General features: G+C 41.4%; 1 protein-coding gene across 10 annotated transcripts in view; it reads right to left on the bottom strand.

Moving 5' to 3' along the window:
• Window positions 1-442: 442 nt before the first annotated feature.
• The window catches only part of MYO9B (myosin IXB), a 60352-nt gene continuing 40491 nt past the window's right edge, over window positions 443-20303 (bottom strand). For 6 of the 10 annotated variants that reach the window (XM_067561174.1, XM_067561191.1, XM_067561237.1 and 3 more), the window contains 23 exons: window positions 20191-20301; window positions 19436-19558; window positions 18689-18838; window positions 18433-18599; window positions 16921-17901; window positions 16151-16217; window positions 15586-15716; window positions 14837-14991; window positions 13347-13537; window positions 12276-12374; window positions 11614-11790; window positions 11005-11046; window positions 9497-9608; window positions 8856-8929; window positions 8400-8592; window positions 7944-8072; window positions 7294-7399; window positions 6342-6473; window positions 5005-5128; window positions 2681-2728; window positions 1978-2117; window positions 1535-1662; window positions 443-1381 (listed from right to left, as the gene is read on the bottom strand). In XM_067561174.1, coding sequence (XP_067417275.1) covers window positions 933-1381; window positions 1535-1662; window positions 1978-2117; window positions 2681-2728; window positions 5005-5128; window positions 6342-6473; window positions 7294-7399; window positions 7944-8072; window positions 8400-8592; window positions 8856-8929; window positions 9497-9608; window positions 11005-11046; window positions 11614-11790; window positions 12276-12374; window positions 13347-13537; window positions 14837-14991; window positions 15586-15716; window positions 16151-16217; window positions 16921-17901; window positions 18433-18599; window positions 18689-18838; window positions 19436-19558; window positions 20191-20301 — 4029 coding nt within the window. In that variant the 3' untranslated portion in view covers window positions 443-932. Of the gene's footprint in view, window positions 1382-1522; window positions 1663-1977; window positions 2118-2680; window positions 2729-5004; window positions 5129-6341; window positions 6474-7293; window positions 7400-7943; window positions 8073-8399; window positions 8593-8855; window positions 8930-9496; window positions 9609-11004; window positions 11047-11613; window positions 11791-12275; window positions 12375-13346; window positions 13538-14836; window positions 14992-15585; window positions 15717-16150; window positions 16218-16920; window positions 17902-18432; window positions 18600-18688; window positions 18839-19435; window positions 19559-20190; window positions 20302-20303 lie in introns of all 10 variants that reach the window. The other 4 variants (XM_067561246.1, XM_067561254.1, XM_067561199.1 and 1 more) reach the window with 2 other exon arrangements.

A 20303-nucleotide genomic window follows, 5' to 3' on the forward strand; every position in this document is an offset into this window, starting at 1 on the left:
ACTATGCTCCCAGTTCACATTGATAGAGGATAGTGAAGGGAAACTGAGGCTGACACACTTGGCCCAAGTTTTAGAAGCTATTTGTGCTCTCATGTTCTCATGCCTCACCCTCAGTGGCTTTTGCAGCATTGATATGAAACACATGCTGAACAAAGCCTTGCACAAAGTTGCCCACTGTAACAACTGCATTTGCTTAGCAATGTGGTTATACTCATCCACAAAGCACTGAATTTTCAAACACATTCTATGGTTACACGGTCTTTGGTGATCAGTATTTAACCTGCAGAAGGAACCCTCTCTAAATCCTTTTATGGAGGGGTTGAGAAATAGCATGAATCTCAGGCGAGCAGATCCACTTTTGGTCAGAATCAAATGTTTCCTACTAACGGGCTCTCCGGAAAGGGCAGTCACTGTAACAATAGGACATTGATAACCTAACAGGTATTTTTAAAAAGTGCAGTGTATTAATAAACATTTTGATACATTTTTGGTCTTAGTTAAGGCTATTACATTAACAATTCTGTAAACCAAAAAGGAATTTGTCATAAGACATACAAAAAAATGAAGAGTAACGCAAAACATAGGGACTCTAATTCACCTTTGGTCCTATTAGAGCCCATTGTAAGCAAGTATAAAAAGGCACGGCAGGAGAAACAGGTCACTAGAGTCTTCCTGCAGACTCAACCCCCCTGTATATTGCTGTGACCAAACCAGATTTAGATTCTTTTTTACCCTCAGTTTCTTTTAATTTGTTTACGAAGAGCAGGATTATTGTTTGTTTTAAGCAACCCTGCTTAACCGTTCGAGTGCTGAGAGTTCTGGACTGCGAGTCAAGGACTGCTTAGGACAGGCACACAAGTTCACAGCCTTCAAAGGGTCAGAGCCAAAGCTGTGGTCCCAGTTTTTAAAAAATTCCAAACATTTTAAATATTTCATTCATTTATGCATGAAATGTGTGAATAAGGATCTGAAAACCTCCGCTTCACTTTTGCTGTTGGTTCATATTCATCCAAAGATTCCTGAGCTTGGGCCTCAACAGACCCTTGTGCAATGTATAAGGAGTTAATCTGATCAGTTCGCCTCGCTGGCCGGTCTCTCCGTCTCACCACTGGCTGAGATACATCGGCAGCTAAAGTTCTGCCCTGGGATTCTGCCAGCTTGGGAATCCCATAAGGAAGTTTTATATTTGCCGTGGGCATCACTGGGTTTCGGCAGGGGACTTTCCTGACCAGCACTGAAGACGGTCTGTACCTCATAACTGAGGAGACAGAATTGGAGACTGGAGAGGCCAGTGGAAGAGAAATGCTGGGCCCTCTGCAAGAGTCTTTGGCAGGCACACTGGGGCACTGAGCATGGCACGGGAATCCCGACAACACGGTTCCTTTAAAGAAAGGAAAAGATACTTTGAAGTTAAAGCACATTTAAAAAAATGTAAATTGACATGACTGGTTCTGACCATGTCACAAAAACATGTCTGTGAGAGAGGAAATAATGTAGAGAGTAAAAAAAAAGCACACACTACCTTAATACTGACCTTCAGTATCCAGCCGTCCTGTTCGGTCCTCTGGCAGGCTCTCTGTGCTCACCGAGGTCTCAGAGTCTAGATTTTCCTCATCAGAGCCTCGCTGGTCAAGCTCAGGTAATCGGTAAGTTATATCTTCCCTGCATCAAACACATATAGATCATAGCATTCCAGAAAGACAGTGACTTACAATATTTACCAATGCTGCTGACATGAACAATTCTAAGCAGAGCAGACTTTAGAAACAAGCCATCCTGCATCTACATCTCATCAAACTTCATCTGAAAATATTTCCTTTGCCTATTACCTTTTACTACCTTTCCTCTTCTCCATCCTGATTTTGTAAATTTTGTCTGGAAACGCAACACAGAAATAAAGCAGCATGCTGTATTGCCTCCCAGGACACAAGGCATAAGATCAATGGATTTTGTTAGCAATCCAAAGCTGGGACTCACTTTTCCTCTTTTATTGACTGTATGCGTTCCATCAGAATCTCCTTTTCCCGGTTATCAACATCAGACACCTCATCTTCCTCCTGCAGTGATCCCAGTTCAGGGAAACTGTCGTCATCTCTCTTGGCTTGGGGGCTTTTACTCTGTAAGAAAGTTGGCTGTGTCATGCTTTGTGATCAGGAGTAGGATAGCCCACACTGTAGTCCAGATAGTAAATTAGTTATAAAAGACAGGCAGGTGAAAGCAGGGCAAGTGAAGGGCTCCAACAAACGTAGTGAAGGGGGGTTAGTTATCCATTCCATATATAGATAGGTTTGAATAGGTCACAAAGTAGTTTCAATTTGCCTTGAAAGTTTAAATTCATCGGATTTGTTTTAACATTTTTCTTTTTTCACGTTTTTCAGTGTAGAAACTACATTTGCCAACACTTGTTTAGTTGTGAGAGTTCACTACAAAATTATCGTTCCATCCAGTCTGAGCACAGTTTAGAACTTCATTAATAAGAAATGGTGCAGCTAGGAAGGAATAGGGCAGCAGCAGTGCATGCATTCTGGGGAAAGGGCAGCAGTGATGCATATAGTCTAGATGGTTTTAAAAATCTATTTCATACCAAGTAAGTTATAATAAGCAGCAAGTGTCCCAGTCATGCTGAGGTGCCATAGGAGAATTAACCATGCACTATAAACACGTCAGGTGTTGTACATACCAGCACCCCCTCATAAGGAGAAGAAAACCCAAGTTTTACAGGCCAGAACTAAAGAAAGATGAAGACCAAATTCACTACAACATGGTAACTTCAGAAAGTTGTTTTTCTGATCAGAACAGTTACATTAAAACTTTGTATGTCAGACTTAATGGGAATCTAGATAGTTCTATCACTGTGATATTTTGCAATGTATGTGTCTGGAGGTTCCATAAAAGCAATATTTAAGGCTTTAAAAACAATTTAATCTACCCAAGCACAAGGTATTTGATCTTTCATTATCAAAGTCCTTTTCACTTCACATTTTAACCTGCTTTCTAAAGCAGCTTGCTGGCAGTATCAACAGAAGTCAAATCAGTAGTTTTCTAATTCTTATTATAGGCAAGACAGATGTAGGAGGTTTTGTAGGTTTTTTAAACTCTTCACTAATTTTTCATTTATTTCAGATGTCTAGGGCACACAGAACAGGAGTATCAGCTTTTCAATCAGCAAATACAAGGCCAATATCCTGAGATCCTTATGTGGAATCTCATTGCTTGGCTGTCACAATTCTTACATCCAGGATTAAAAGCAGGCCTGTAAAGTTAACACCTACTTCTCTAATGCTATGTGACTGCCAAACAAAGGTCCTCTTCATGCCACTGATTTTAAGGCAAAACTCCACAATGAAGTCTGGAGGAAAGTTCTGCTTTAAAATTAAAAACCAATGGGATGGGGAGGCCAAAGAATTGTGAAGAATCTCACTCAGTGCAAGTTCTGCTTGTGCAGTTATACTGGGTAGGGATGGTCACATGTCCGACACCGCGGAACACGAAGTGTACAGTGGTGTGTGTCTGCTTCTCACTTGTGCCGATTGACTCAAATCCTAGCTCTACACGTGCAACAGGGACCTTACTGTGAAACGAACTCCAGTCCACTCTACACTTCTACTTCTGGATCCTCAGATACGTTCCCAAAGAGATTTTCTTTTTGCATTTTAAATTAGGAAGTTTTGTGGTACCACATCCATGACAACTATAGTTAGGGTTACTCAAGCATTTCCATGATAACCATCATTTTCAGTCACTCATAGCTTTGTAAAACTCCCCCCTTTTGGGCTGAAAAATTTCCAGGCCTTATTCTTACTTAAAGCTGATTCTTTGTTTTTGACTTTTTCCCCCAAATTGTTCAGCCATTTAAGACAGACAGCAGAAAATTAACTAACTTTTCCTAATGATATTAAAAAAAATTTTTTTTTAAAGCCATTCAAGTGCCATAATAGTAGGGAAATTGCCCTCACAAAGGGAGAATGCCTTAGTGTCCTGGGGACAATCCGTTCTGATTGTGCCAAATTTGGAAATTACTCTTCTCACATGGGCAGTTCCTGGGTAGGAGTTACAATTACGATGACAAGCCCAGTGCTGGCAGCCTGTATTGTATGCACACTTGAAGCTATAAATTCATCTCTAGAGTCCCCTGAACCCAGCCAACCAGGAGACCCGGACCTGCTTGTCCTCTGCTCTCTCTGAATTGCCTCCTCAGTTGAGAAGAATGAACACTGGACTGGGAACCAGAAACTGTAGGCCCATCTCTTCCATTCAAGGACCATAATTCTCTGCATTCCAGAACCTCTTAGGAGAGCCTCCCTCCAATCCTTTGGAAGGCAAATACCATTGCCCCTTCTTGAAAAAAGGGGTAACTGAGTTCCAGAGAGGTGACATGACTTGCTCAAAGACACAGGGAGTTTTGCAGAGCTAGACACAGAATCCAGATCTCTGAGTGGGTGACTCATGTTTTATACTAAACCACAGGGCCCTAGAGAAAAGTGATCAGCTATACATATGCCACTGCAGAGCCAGCTAATCTAGGAAGCTGTCACAGAGGTGACTTTGGCACACACAATGTAGCTGAGCTTTTCGTGGAAGTACCAGAGATGTAACTGAGAGCACACTCTGAACAAGTGACCCATCACAGCTTTGGGAATGAAGGAGCCCCCTTTAGGTTGCTTGGCATTGAACAGGCACAACTACCTCACAATCCTATTTATGGAGTCCCTGGGCTGGTGCCCAGATGCTCTCTGCACTTACATCAACAAGAGGTGCTCCCTCCCCAGCTCACTTAGCTCATTCAAATTCAGACTTCCACTTGGCAGACGCCTCATTCCCACTGCAATGCTGGGCCAACCCCAACCCCCTTTTCATTATAATCCAAGATCAGTAACCAGCACTTGGTCTTTGACAAGCTGAGCAGGCTGGGAAAGGTGAAGCTACAGTGTATTTCCCCCACCCCAAGGAATCTGCGGTACAGCCCATTAGCCAGAGGGTCCTATTACTCATTGTAGCACTTACCGTGTTCTGCCGGAGCAATGAGAGTCTACGGAAAGCAATGCTCTCAGCTGCTTCCAGCTGGTTAATTTCATCCATTTTTATCTTATATTTTCTCATCTGTTCCTTTATTAGCATTTCCACACACCTGTTTGAAAATGCAAGAGTTAATTCAGCAGTCTGCTCCCTGGATATCTACAAATGCTTTGGGGACAGCTATGGGGATGGGATGCATCACCAACACATGGACCTATCTTCAACACACTGCCAGTGAATACACCCGGCTCCAGGATGTTAGACACACATGTGGATGGCCCCCTCTTAAACCAATGTCTCCAGAGGGGAGGAAGAGTCTACACAGACAAGCAGGGCTGGATGCAACCAGAAAGCAGTGCTAGAGATGATACATGTTCTTAATTGGATAACCAGAACTTTGCACACTGTCTCCCCATGCAATAATGGTTCATGAACAAGCATCTCCCACGCTGCAAGCTATTTCTGTTTCCGCTACCTGCTGTCCTCTCCCTGATCCGGCGCAGACAGTGTTAGGTATAGCATATTCCCGCAACTGCCCTTCTCCATCTTTACAGTCCCACGGGAAGAGCAAACAATCAGAAGTTGGAAAAAAACATGGCTTTATTATTTTTCAAACATTTTTTTTATTTCTACTCTGGCTCTATTTAAAATGACTGAGACAGATCCAAAGCCAGCAACATAGCCATGGTGGTGGTAAGCACAGAGCGCTGGAGATGCTGCAGTAAGGCCAGGAATGCTCCTGATTAGCACAAAGAGGATATGAGCAAAACTCTCAACTCAAGAAGAGAGGCTCAGAAGTAAAGGCTGAAGAGCTCCCAAGTGGGCAATGGACAGAGTTCATATAAGTAATGGTTCCTATCTCAGTACAGCTATAGGATAGGTGTTTGTACATGATTGGTGCTACTTTTTATTTTATACATACAGATTTATACCGCCATCCTGTACACATCCCCCTCCATCCAAGCCCTTGCTTGGAAAACAAATAAAAAGGAATCAAATTCATAACATTTTCTAGCATTAGTTAGAATTCAGAAGTGTTAAGACTCTTAATTATTACTATAGTTACAGTAGCATCCTGATGCCCACATCAAGATTGGGGCCTGTTGTGCAAAAGACACAGAAATCAGTGGCAGAGCCAGGATTAGAACTCAGTCTTCCAGACCATCCTGCCCACAGGGCTGGAACACAGTACACTGGATAGTCCTCACATGGGTCAAACTACAGGAGGTAGAAGAGGTGTACAGGACAGCAACAGAGACATGCACCAGCTGAAAGGGCCATTTCACCACATAGATTTCTGCAGCAAACCAAGTGCTGAGACTTACATGGTTGTCTTTGAGACGTCCTTCATACTGGTTAGTGGGTCAGAATGATCAGGGCAGCGCAAGAGGCATGGAGCAAAGACAATGGCCAGAGCATTGGGTGACATCCGGTTGATGTCTTCTATTAGAGCCACTCTGAAATTCAATGTTTGGAACAAAATTAAAATTTCTTAGTAAATCTTGCTAGAAAACAAATGATCTGATCAAACTTTGTTAGTGTTCAGTAGGCAGCTGTGAGGGAAGCTCCAGAGTGGTTCAATATATACAAGAGGTTTTGGGAAACATTTTCAAAATTTTTTTTTAAAAAAAGTGAGTTTTACATCTTGCTGCATGAACAAGAACAAGAATCCACATAGACTGAGGTAGCCTGGATGAGCCTTGGCTAGCCACTCTGTGCCCCCTCTCTTGTGAGTCAGTTATCACTCTATTTTCAGATTCCTATTTAGGTCCTCTCAGCTGAAAGCAGATCCTTCCACTTCATGCCCGCTTGCCAGGAGCATCCAGCTCACCAACAGAACACTTACAGGCATTTACAGTGCTCATGATGTCTCTGCCATTCAACTGCACTAACACCCTAGGTATCTGCCATCCAACCACACTAATCCCTGCATTCCAGGCTGCTCAAATCCACTGCTCAACCATGGACTTGCAATGCTTTCAGGGCTAACACTGCTTGGCTCACCTGATACAATTAGACCAGCTGGCAGGAGAGAGAGAGGGAGCGTGCGTGTGAACTGCCCACCCTAAATTCTCTCCCTTGTCATGTTAGTCTTTCACACAAAGCAGTAAAATCCCTACTCAGACCCCAAAAAGGTTCAGGCTGTCAGAAAGCTTTTCCAAGATGAATATTCTTATCTCCAGTTTACATGGCTTGTCTAACAGCAATTGGAAGGAGACACCAGAGGGGGAATGGGCCTAGTGCAGATAAAACCCAAAGGAAAGGGAAGATCATTACTTGACAAGATGAAAGATGAGTCGCTCCAGGGTGTTGTGATTGGCTTGTGGAAGCTGTTCGAGGACACTGTAAATGGCAATGAGTTGCTCCTGCTTTTCTGGTAGCTCTGCACACGGAGAGATGAGCACAGCAAGATTTCTGACACTCAGCAGCTCACAGCAGTTCTAACTCTGAACTTACAAACCCCTGGTGCTGCTTAGTACTTCAGAAGTCATGGCTGTCTCTTCATTTACTCACCCTCTTATAGTGAGACAATAGCACACACCAGATGGTATTAGTTTCCCCCCCTTTTCAGATGCTTGTAACAGCAAGTTAAGGACAGAGTGACAAATGCAAGCAATGTTAGATTCCAGTTGTCTTCACATTTTTTGCACTAATAGACTAACTTTCCCCCCTCCCCCGCAAGAAAGGGCAGTATTATTACAGATGCTGCTGTTCTGAAAAGACAGGAATCTTTACATCACAAAGCCAAAAGATATATTTTCCCCCAGAATTTCTGTCTCCTAAGACAAATTTTAGAGTGACTGCTGTTGAGATAACTAGGAAGAGGCCATATAACCCACAGTTGGTGCTGGGACACTAAATCCTTCTGCAAGGCAGAGAACAAGTTAAACATTCCTTTTGCTCTACAAATTGTTGACGAAACCTACCTACTGCTCGGAGAAAGTCACTGTACTGTGCACAAGTCATGAGTGGGTCAGGTAACTCTCGCAGCCATTGCTTCAGGATGCCAGTGATGGTATGAACGGGGTAATTCTCTAGTTGCACTGAATTTGGATCTGAAAAGAGTAACTATATTTAGCCGATCTGATTCCTTTGATAGGCACAATCAGCTCCCAAAGAAGGAAGCCTGCAAAGAATTCAAGCACTAGCGTATCTACTCTCATGGAGCCCAAGTGGCTACTCAAAATGTGCCTGCCAGATATGTATTTATGAGCACAAACAGATAAGCAAGCTAATCGGTAGTACAGGCTCCACACTGCACAAGTTAGTGCAGAGCACTTTTTCTGATAAGAAATCGAATCTTACAGATGTTCTCAGAAAAGCAGGGCAGCTGAATTCTGTGCTGGGAAGCAGGAAAGGTTGACAGCATCACCTCAACATACCTGTCTGCAGCAATTGTTTCAACTCCCTCATGCGATTTGCTGACCCTGATTTCCTATAGATTCCTTCTGTGTAGAGGCCATGCATCTCCACATACTCTAGCAGTTTCTCCAGGACAACTGGGACTGAATTCTTATCGCTAGTTAAGGAACTCACACACACTCCAAAGTGACGGGAGTCTGCATCTTGGTCGTTCTGGAATTGATACAAGTCAAGTGTCATGTGGATTTCTGCACCCAGGCTACAAAACGTATTTAAGTTAAGTTCTGCTACACTTAAATGAAAGCTGAATGTTTTATTCCATGCTTGTTACTAACTTTTGGTCACAAGATGCCCACTGGCAAGAATGGTGTCTGGACTGTGGCACTGTGAGAGATTTTCAGTTGTTGGTACAATCAGGCCCAACAGCTGGTCTACCACATTACACATGTGTACTCTGAGGGCAGGACTTTTCTTACCTTTTTTCCACAGGATGATGTGAAGCAGCTCTGAGTTTTGGACATGCATTTCTTGTGGCAAGTCAACTTGCAGACTACAGAGGAGAGGGACTGTTACTAATGGATCAAAGCAGATTCAAATGCCAACTGTCCTCTGTTTCCCGTTTGCTGTTAGTTTGCATACTGGAGTTTTCCCCAAAACACAAAATACTCTTTGCAAGAGAGATGGAAAATCATTCTTTGCTGTAGGGCTGCTCCAGTTGAGATATGCCAGTATCACTTAGTCATTAGGAAAGTGGGTAGGAAGTTTTCCTCCCTCATTTCACACAAATCCATCTCATCCTAAATCCTTCAGCCACAAAAAAGGGACATGTAGTTGCTTTGAGGAATGCTGTTGTTGCTGGCTCCATGAAGCAGCTGGCAAGAATTGCTAGAGCCCGACCTATTACTTGTGCCAGCCATGCCCTGTGCTGCACATGCCTCCTCATGTCAACTTGTTCAGTTGCCCCCCATCCTGCACGGTCCTACCAGCCCAGACCCCCACCAACTTGCAAAGCCTACCAGCCCAGACCCCCACCAACAAGGCCATAGCTGTGCCCACCAAAATTATAAGGAATCTGCCCTTTTAAAAAACAAGGTGGCAAGAATGAACCATTTCTTACTACTGCAAAGACAGGCCTTTTCCATGGGCCAGATGTAGGACGAGCACTGCTCACACGACTGTCGAATGCTCACTTGATAGCTGGTGAACACATGGCCATTGTGCTCCTCAATCTAGGGAGGGGAAGGGGAAAAGTTAAGGGCTCCCTTTGTTTATTTTCTTTAGAAACAATCTGAGCTGACTCCACCTTAGCTTTCCTTCTCTCTTCCACTATTACAAGTGACAGCCTTACACCAGAAGCCAGATTTCCCTCTAAACCAAGAGAATTGGTGTTGGTCCATTTCATAATTGAGGCATTTATTAGACAGAGTATCTTTAACCCAGTCACACATCAGATGCAGTTTGCCACTAACATTTAGCAGTCACACCTCCCCTCTAAATAGTTTCCTCATTTAAAAAAACTGTGTGTCCTAAAAGGTGCCCCAGATGAGGGGAGATGTATGCATTTAGGAACACATCAGGCTGCACAAGACAGACCAGAGATTCATCTAATCCAGAAGCCAATGTTAGAGCTTTGGTGCAAGTGGAAACCCTCCCCCTCACCACACACACCCACGACTCCTAGTTGCATGGTTCTGTTTGAAACCAGATAGCAATCAGCTGATGCTTTACAAACAGCATCCACAGTCCTTAATTTATATCCCCATTATAGTAGTTATCTAAGTGTTTCATCCTTTATGAATAGCACTAAGATTTGTCTCAATAACATCCTACTACTGCAAGTTTCCACAGGGTAATTGTACCCTATTTTAAAGTTGTAGCCTTTCAGTTTCAATTGGGACAGGTATAAATAGACCCGATAGGTTAGAGGAATATAAAACAACTAATGACACCATGAGAGCTAATCTCCTAGAATACCTCTGCTTTCCAAAAGAAATAGCCCTACTCTTTCAAGAACCCTTCCCAATGTCTAATCATTCTTGCTGCTCTTCCTTGGACCTTTCATATTCTACATAATTTCTGAGAGGAGGGGACCAAATCTTTGAGGCAAGGAATTGCCATTAATTTTTGGTGTCATATTTGTCTCTATCTTATTCCCTTTTCTGGTGGCTCGTGTGCACAGTACAAATATTTCATGGAGCCATCCACAACAATGCCTTGATCTTTTTCTTGAGACATTACATGACATTCAGCTCCCAACACCATTTACTGAGAGTTTTAGTGGTTCCTTCTAGCATGTGTAACTTTGCACTTGTCTACGGTGAGTTACATCTGTCATCATGTTACTAGGGCTGGTGATTATCTACAGCAGATTCTTTTTTTAGGATTCTAAACGACTCTGGAAGTCCCCAGCACACCCCTGGGAATTGTTCTTGATGCATTGTGGAAGATGACAGCTATAAAGCTATTCGACTAAGAGATTAAGTTAGTTTAGTATACAACCCAGGAAGCCACTGTAGTATAAAGCAGCTTTTTGTGGTAGGAGGATCCTGTGGCAACTAGTACTGTGGAATCCCAACTATGGCTGGGGACTTCGTGCATTACTGCAATAACAAAAATAATACTCACTGCACGATCTTGTTTTCGTTTCTTCTTCTGGGCTTTGCTTTGCTGTAATCAGATACACAATGGTATATTAGTCTTGAACTCCAAAGATTTCCTCTTCCCTCCTCACTCAACTTTACAGTCCCCACTCCACCTCCAGCTTCATTTGAGGCCCCACACTGCAGCGTCCACCAGTTGGCAAAACACAATTGGATAAGATCCCTATCAGAGCTCAAACCATCTCCTGATCTGCCAGAGGGATCACTGTATGGTGAAAAAGCATTGAATTGATTAACCCTATCAAGAACTTTGGAGGTTTTGCAAAAATCCTTCCCAACTTGATCTTAATATTTTCAGTATCTTGAAAAATACATAATAATGAGAAATACCTTCAAAGAAATTGCCCAAAGTCTGTAAAAATCTATTTAAAAAAAAATCAGTGAGTTGGATTCAGGATTAATAAATGGAAAAAAGTTGCCACAAGAGCACCTCTATAGGAAAATGTTTTGAAGTAACATGGATTCCTTATGTTAATGACAAAGGAAATAATGTGGGAATAATACAACTCTCTAAACAGTTTTAAAACCGATCTCTCAACACCATCATATGATTAGCGGGAAGGAAGTACTACACCTTGTGTTGTTCTGACTCTTCTCTTTTTGCATATCCACAGGAAAATTCATCAAGAAGGGATTGGAAGAGATTTAAAACCAGCTTGACATCTTTCTCTTCCCTCTCTTTAGCAAGATTTAGAACTAGAAGCTGGTAGTTTTCCATCAGATCTTTATAGCCAACATGGATTTGCCCATTCTAGTGGAAGAAAAGGCATTATTCAAATATGACCAATCAGTACAATAATGTGCATCATTTTTCCTTTCAGCCATTAACGTTAATGTTGAAACACTGTTGGATAATTTTTAATGGTCATCCACTAGGTAATTAATGCAGCAACATGGAGGGGCAGATGAGATTAAAGTCCAGTCATCTTTGCTGGAGCACTCTAACCAGTGACTAGGAGAGGGGATGAAAGACGGAAATAAAGAAATGCATCTATTTTTCATGAGTAAAAGTTTGCAGGAACTGGCATTTGTATCCTAATTTCATCACTAAAATAAAAAAGTACTAAAATATTTAATCGGAGTTAGAAATTCCTTTTTGGAATTTGCTGAAAGACTAAGGATAATACAAGTGAAGCTAGAGCATACTCTTTAAATGATTAACTTAAGCTCTTCTCTGCAAAATCAGTTCGTGTGATACTCACATCGCTTTTAGAGGTAACAAAATATATTACTTACAGGAGCCGAGTACATTGTTTTAATGTTTCCTCTAAACTTTTCTGTAGCTTCGAAAAACAAACATTCAGTAGCAGACTTCTGAGAGTTCAAATCATTTATCTGAAAGGCAATGATATTTGTCACAAAAGTATTTAAGGAGACAGCGTCCAGTCTGTACTAAATTTACACTAACCCTTTTGGAATGGACATGTCTGAAGTTTCCAATTATCAAAAATGGGATTTCCTGATTCATCTTGATAATACTAAATTCGGTCACTGTTGGAAAGATAATACTTGTCATCTCTGCCTCCTTCTCCAATGACTGTGCTCTTCTTATCCATACATTCTTGTTAATGTCACCTTACTGCCTGCATACAAGAATGAAGGTGACTTGCCCAGGGAGGAAAACACCACTTGCATTAGGAATATCTGGATTGAGAAAAAATCCTGTAGGATCTAGTTTGTGTCAAGTTATTAAATCACTTCCCTCCTCCCCTTAAATCATCACTGAAGCTGATGACTGGGAGAGCAACCTTTATACTCCCACACTAGGTGAGCTGGGCACCTCCAGGTTATTAGGAGTGGTAAGGGCATTCGTTCAAGCAATCTGACATTTCAACTCAGCACTTGCATTCTTTTTCGGTCCGAGATCCCACTAGCAACAATGTCAGATTCACATTTTGAGAAAAGCAAAAAGATACAGCACTTTATTCAGTGGCAAGTCGTGACACTAGCAATAGTATTTGGAAAGCTATAGCTAAAGACCTAGTTTCACAGTCACTCTGCTCATCAAACTCCTGGTCAGAGGGACATCCCCCCATACAACAGCTACAAAACAGGTCTGAGAGACATTTTCAAGGTCCATTCATATAATGGTTCTAAGCAGACCTTCCTTGGAAGTATAGACATCAAAATATCTTAAAAGGTGAGAAAATAAAAAACGTAAAATATAAATAATGAAAAGCTTTCACTCCAATTTATACTGACTGACAACAAGTGAAAACTGAGTGAGAAGAACCATAAACAAGTTTTCATCAGATAATTGGTCCTACAACACTGATCTGTCTTCCATTCTGCTTCACTGCATCTCACCTTGTTTAGAAGGAACTCATCAAGGTATTTCAGCTCATTGGCATTTGTGATCTCACGGACCACAGAAGCTTGCCACTTCTCAGACACAGTTGCAATCCTGCTGATTTTAATAGTACGGTTCCTCTTCCCTTTGCTAGTTTCTTTCAGATGTCGCTCTCCTGCCTGGGGACGACTTGGGTGTCCAGAAAGAGCTGGGAAAAAGAATTGGTATATATATTCTAGGCAGAAAGGTAGAATTCTGCAGCTTTACTTCCCTCAGCTCCCCATGCACTGCACAATGGAAAGCATAGCACTAACATGGAAAGGAGCATGATTGTATTTTATAATCATAGCAGCTGCTTCTAAACAATTCATTTCATACTGATATCCAGTAAACACAAGGCCAAGTCAAATCCATACCACCAGAAATATTTAAAAGTAAACAAAAATGTCTCTAATTATCTTGTTTTCTGCGCAAACTTTTAGGATCAGGTACAAAACCACACTGGAAATGCAGCTTCTAGAGAAGTTTCTTTGGATTCCAAAATGAGACTTGGACAAGTCTCTAGCCTTGCAGTTTCCCTTTGTGACTTAGATAAATTTGGGCATTTATAGTGTTAAAACGACAAAGAAACCACTGTTAAACTCAAGGAAGCAAGGAAATGCAGAACACCATTCTGAACATGCCCAATTGCATCTAGCTGGAGTGGGTACGTCTACATAGAATATATATCCATCAAGAGTGAGTTTTAGAGTCATTCAGCTTTGGATTTTAAAATGTATTTGGGAGCAGAAGACTAAAAGCAGATTTTATTCTTTTTAGAACTTTAATTCATCTTTCCAAATAAACACTCTTGCAACTTAGAATGCCAATCACATTTAAGCCCAGAATTACTGTTTCCATATCTGTAACTTTGGTGAAAAAGTCTGGCTAAATACATCATTAAGACGAAGGGCTTGTCTACACTACAGGTTATGTTGATATAACTTATGTCGTTCAGGGATGTGAATAAGCCACCGCCTGAGCGACATAAGTTACACTGACATAAACACCAGTGTGAACAGCGCTATGTTGGCAGGAGAGGTTCTCCTGCTGACTTAGCTACCACCTCCCGCAAAGGTGGTTTTATTACGTCACTGGGAGAACTCTCATGTCTGAAACTCTGCGTAGATTACTTTGCTTTTGCATAGGAACATACATCTTATTTAGTAAAATTAGAAGGCTTATTCAGAAACATTGCCTCAATAGGAAGCAGAACAGAATCTAAAGTCTTGCATTAATCAGATATGATTTATTTTGAAAAATGAAGATCACCTTTGATCCCACAGAACATTTCTAATACTTGCAGAATCTTAATTTCCATGAACATAAGAGGGCTAGCTGCTGTCTCGAGATACCACTGGGAATTTGAGGTTCATTATGGCTCTAATGCTGTAAAGGTTCTGCACTCAACTCATTTTTTCATTCAACTGCTTGCACATTCCTGGCTGAACCAGAGCTGAGAATTCACCTGATAATTTTTGTGGCTCCACTGCTTCTGGTATCAGAATACATGACAGAAGAGGGAAAGTCTCTCCGTCCTCCATTACATCAGGACTCTCCTTAAGGTATTTCTTGTCTGGTTTCTTTCCCAGGAGTCTGCGCAGAGGGCTTTTAAATGTGGATCTGAAGGTAAAAGCAGGTGGCATGTTTCTTTTACACATTTGTAATGGAAGATTGTTTTACATAAACACAGATTGGCTTTAACAGAATGGGTGTGCTTAGCTGAACAATTAATGCCCATGATATAGAGGAGTAAATCTCCAGAGCATAAGTTCCAAACAATAGCAAGGTAAAGCATGAGACAAGAGGAAGGGAAAGAGGGAATATCTATCTGAATGGTATTTACTATACATATTCATTCATAGCTTTCAAGAATGCACAGAGAGGGCAAATGGTCAATCTATCAATAAATTATAGCTGTATATAAATATAATAAACATTATTTTCCCAAAAATGTATTGTTAGAACCAAAGCTCCAGGTACAATGAATACACAAAAAAATGCAATTCCTGTCTATCACTGGTACTAACACATTTTTGCTGGTTGGCTGAGAAAAATGTGTCTTGTTTTTCTTTACCTTGCCCCACAGCACTATAATCACACACAGAGCTACGTGCAATACCTGGGCATAATAGCACATGCTATGGAAAGAGCAAGTTCTTTGGTTTGTTTGTTTGAAATCAGTCCTATAGACACACACAGAACACAACAACATACTTGGCATCCACTGGCTGGCTAGGTGGCTGTACTGAGACAGCTGAATCCAAGGGAGAGAACTGCTCATTGGACTTCTTTTGCACAATTTGTTTCTTGTTGCCCTTCTCCTCCTCCATTGTTTCTAGAGATGGCTACAGAATATTAAAGAAATAGGACAATCTTTAAAATCCAGTCCATGAAGAAAGTGCCAGTTCATATATTTAAGTTTTATCTTTCAAGAAATCTACAGCCAGGTTCTGATTTTGTACAAAAATTGAAAAAATCTGCTTCACTCAATTTGTAGGTCCCTCATTTGGTGAGATGATTCCCTATATATATATATATATATATATATATATAATGCCTCATCTGGAACTTCATTTATGAAAGCATATAACATTCAGTGCACAAATTGCTGTGTAATAGTTGGCAAATTAAACCTTTCATATTACATGGAAATTAAGCCAAAGGTTGATTTAAAAGGTTGCACACACAGTACACAATGCAATTCAACTATACACAAGATCCTATACTTCACACTCCTAATTAAGGAAAACAGAAATACACTTCTGAAGAGTGTGAATACCTGAATCATGGTGACAGACTGGGCAAGGTTAGCGATATCATCCAGTGAAGAAGTAGTCCCCTTCTTTCTGTAAGATTACAAAAATATTACTCTGCATTGAAAAAACAGATTTCATATTTTAAGAATCAAAGTTCATATGGTCAGATAGTTTAGGACATAAAATAGTTATAACCTGCTGGTAAGTATCCTTCAAGTTTAAGCATTTTTTTAAAAAATCCCACATGTTGATTTTTAACCTATGTAGGAGCATCTTAATTGACACATATTATTGTAATCCACCACTCTTCCAATATATTTGCATTTAAAAATAAAAGATTCCTAACTTTAAATTGTTTCTGCCATACACAGGGAGCCAATGCTGTGGATCTGGAGAGGTTGGCCATTTTGGAGCAACATTTTATTTAATGATGTAGGAAAGGAAGTTCTTTGAGAGATGCAGACTAACAACAAGTCTAGTCAAGACCCCAGTCCTCAAACTGGATCCATGCAGTAGCACTGGATCCTTTGCAAAACCCCATTAGCGTGAAAGGAGCTCAGCAAGGGTATGAGGTTCTGCCCACATGGACCTAATTGCAGGGTCAGGATCTTAGAACCCAAGAGTGGTGACTTTTTAAGCACAGACAGAATTTCTTCACCCCACATTCGGGCCAGATGCACAGACTGCCAAAATACCCCCAGCCTTTATTTTAAATACTTTTGACAACAGATTTCTGAAGAGCCAAATGCTACAGACCACATGATTGTCAAAGCAATTGGGAACCTGTTCTTACTCTAGTACGGTGTGAGGAGATTGTCCAGCTCGGTTTCTTTCATCCAAAGATCGGCTCAGGATATCATTTTGACCAGCCTCTGACTGCCTCTTTCCTTTCCATTTCTCCCGCTTGTCCCTCAGTTTCCCTGGATCATCCAGATACCTCTGGATCTGGAAAGAAGTGGGGCTGTCCGGATCTTTGGCCACCTTTGAGATTCGGTGTTTATTTTTATCTCTGTAATTCTCATCTGGAGTTCGAAAGCTTCTGGTGATGGCAATAATATTTTTAAGGTTCAATGTGAGATCTGATGGTCTTTCAGAACAGTTGAAGCTTTGGCTGCCTTTTATTTGATTCTTGTGGTTCTCTTGCATTTTCATTTCATCAATATCCTTATCATCTAGTACTTTCTGCTTTGATTCATTGGATTGCTTGGGAAAGGAGACATCACCATCCAGTATTTCACATGGGATCTGTGTGTCTGAAAGGGTTTTGTTTTCTTCCACTGGGATTCTCTCTTCCTCTGTACCTTTTGGAAGGACTGTGTCTTCTGCTGTGAATGTGTTTAGCTCATGGACTTTTTCTGGAGTCTCTTTAGTAGATGTTTCTTCTTCATGACATACTAAAGTCTGCTCCTCTAAGGGAAACTGGACATGCTTATTCTGTAATTTATTATGTTCCAGACCCCTTTGTCGGCGAAATTCCCTTTTCTCCCGACTGCTTGTGACCTTCTCGTGGCCATCTATTATGTTCTTCTGAGAAGGAATGGCCTTTTCAGTAGCTTGGCTCAGTTTTTCATTTTGATCATTCTGAGTTTCATCTACTCCTGCTTCCATCTGTTCAGCACCTTGATCCAGCTGCATTTCAGATTTTACAGCCAACTGCTCCAATGCCAGTTCATTAACATCTTCTTGGTTTATCCTATCTTCTTCTTCTTGAGCTTGTTGCATTTCTTGTTGCTTTTCCTTGGTCTTCTGCTTTTCCACAATCATTTGTTGAAATCTAGTTTAAAACACAAAATTAAAGACAGGGTATGTAAAGGCTTAACTCAGAAGTAGCCAAGAAGCATGGCTGTGGGTTAAATGTAGCTCACAGATTACAACCAGCAGGTATCCTCAATTTTGAAATCCCAGCAGGGCTGCTTGGAGCACTAGTTATTTGGGGCCTTGTAATCTCTGCAGGCTTCAGTTCTATAGTAATGATTAGGATATCTGCAACCTGCTCCACTCTGGTGCAATCCTTGCATTCCAGGTAAGCTGCCATTGTAGCTTTCTTGGGCACCCTGGCTTAATCTGAAAACTCAGTGCCTGGGTTGTCACTTCCCAGTTTAAATCTGGCACTTTCAGCATCAACTGCAGAAACATGTGCAGTCTTTACTCAAGGGATGATTGTCAGATTGTCACCAGTTATTGGTAGGACCAATGCACCATAATGAAGAATTCATTCCTGCAATCATAGCAAACTAGCTCTGAAACAGCCTGAGAGGGGTCTGTGTTTATGCCTGGCTGAACCATATCAATCCTTTCCCCTTACCTCTTACGCTGTAGGTGCCCCCTGACAAAAGCCTGCACAAGGGAGATTCTCTTCCTCTGCTGATGGTAGGATTCTCTCACCCTGTATCCTCGCCATGCTGACTGAATGTAAATGGCAGCATTAGTCCTCTCCAATGCCCTCCTAATATGGTAGGAACGCCAACGAGTCTAGAAGCAAGATTTCATTGGTCAGAGGCAGCCGCATAAGTGTTTTTGGTGGTGAATTGCAGCTCACACAAAAATCAAGTAAAACATACCTGCAGAGTAATGGCTGCCTGCCGCATTCTGAGAAAGTGTCTCCTTTCCAAAACCATCCGGAGCCAGCTCTGAAGGAGAACAATCTTCTTGATCACTTCTTTATGTAGTGTGTCCTGTAGCATTTGTCGTTCAGCCTCCTTCATGAACACCTGGTCAGTAAAAAAAGGAGGTCACATGAACACTAATCAGCACCAGACTGAGCATTAATCAGTACCAGACTGCTCCATCTCTTTCTTAGAAGGATAAATCCCAGGGATACTATTCTAACTGGGCATGCATATCTTTTGCTTTAAAGGTACCAGAGTATTGCACTTCCAGTTACTTCCAGTAAAGTCTAACCTCTATCTTCCAAACAACTATGGCTGCCTCCAGCCACATAACGTCTGTTCATTATATCTGAAGGCAGCACAAATCTCTTCCTAAATGGAAACACTGATCTTTGTGATAAAAGCCAGTGCTGCCCTTTGTCCACAGAGCCAATGTCCTTAAAGTATAAAAGCTGTCTCTGCAGGATAAAGCCCTGCTCCAAGTCAAGAATGCTGTCCTAATAAGGGCCTGGAGGAGCTACAAGCAATTGAGATATCCTGGAGAAGACGGAGTCAAATTTTTAAAATGGTTAGTTTTCCCATGGACAGGAGAAGAAAAAAAGAAATTCAAACATATGTTCGGGTTCCCCAGCAAGTCATGCAGACTCAGCATGTTAGTGTTTCTGAGAGGGGCTGAGGTGAAGAACACATTTTACAGACCTTGGTCTTCCCTATTTGGTAGTTGTTTTTGTCCAGTTTCAGTTTATTCAGGTGAGCTGAGATCTCTTCCTTCGAGGCTTTGGCATTTTTGGGAAGTAGCACTTGAAACTGGTCTATGAAATCCTGAGTCGGGAACAAGCACAGACAATGAGAGACCAGAGTTGGCAGACAACTCAGGAGGCTGGAGTTCTAACTAGCTCTAGCTTCCAAATCTTTGCAGCCCAAATTATGTAGCTTAATTTTAGGCAGTACTAATATCACCAACACCAATATTCTAAAGTTCCACTAATATTTTTTAACCAGTAAAATGCAGGCTCCTTCCAGTTTTGCATCCAAGTTCATGTTTATTATATGGACATGTGTGTCCACCTGCCGTATCCAGAGGATATAAGTATATTACTTTATAATGGGATATGCTTATTGACATATACATAGCTGAGACATCAAGATTCACTACATGCAATAAATAGAACAGCATAGATAATACTCCGAGCAGTTCAGATTGTGTCTTGTCAGCATACACAGGACCTATCTAGGTTATTGAGACATGCTTTCAGATAGGATTTCACTGAGGTTTCAAAACTAGATTAAGCAGATATTTCTTAGCATAAAAATTGAAACTGAGTGCAAGTGGGCATCAGCTGCATACATTATACAGACACAAGTGAAGACACTTGTACACCTCATACTATGTTTTCTATAGTAGCAGATGCTTCCCAAATCACACTGGTCTACTCCCATCCCACCTCAAGTACCTGGAATGTATATTTGGCACTGTAACCAGATCTTCGGATTCGCACGGTCTCCAACATGCCAGTGTATCTCAACTGCTGCAACACTAATCCCTCATCGAAGAATAGCTCCCTCT

Source organism: Emydura macquarii, unplaced genomic scaffold (assembly GCF_026122565.2).
Source record: "Emydura macquarii macquarii isolate MOO-44397 ecotype Brisbane River unplaced genomic scaffold, CSIRO-AGI_Emac_v2 contig_306, whole genome shotgun sequence".
Classification (NCBI taxonomy): domain Eukaryota; kingdom Metazoa; phylum Chordata; order Testudines; family Chelidae; genus Emydura; species Emydura macquarii.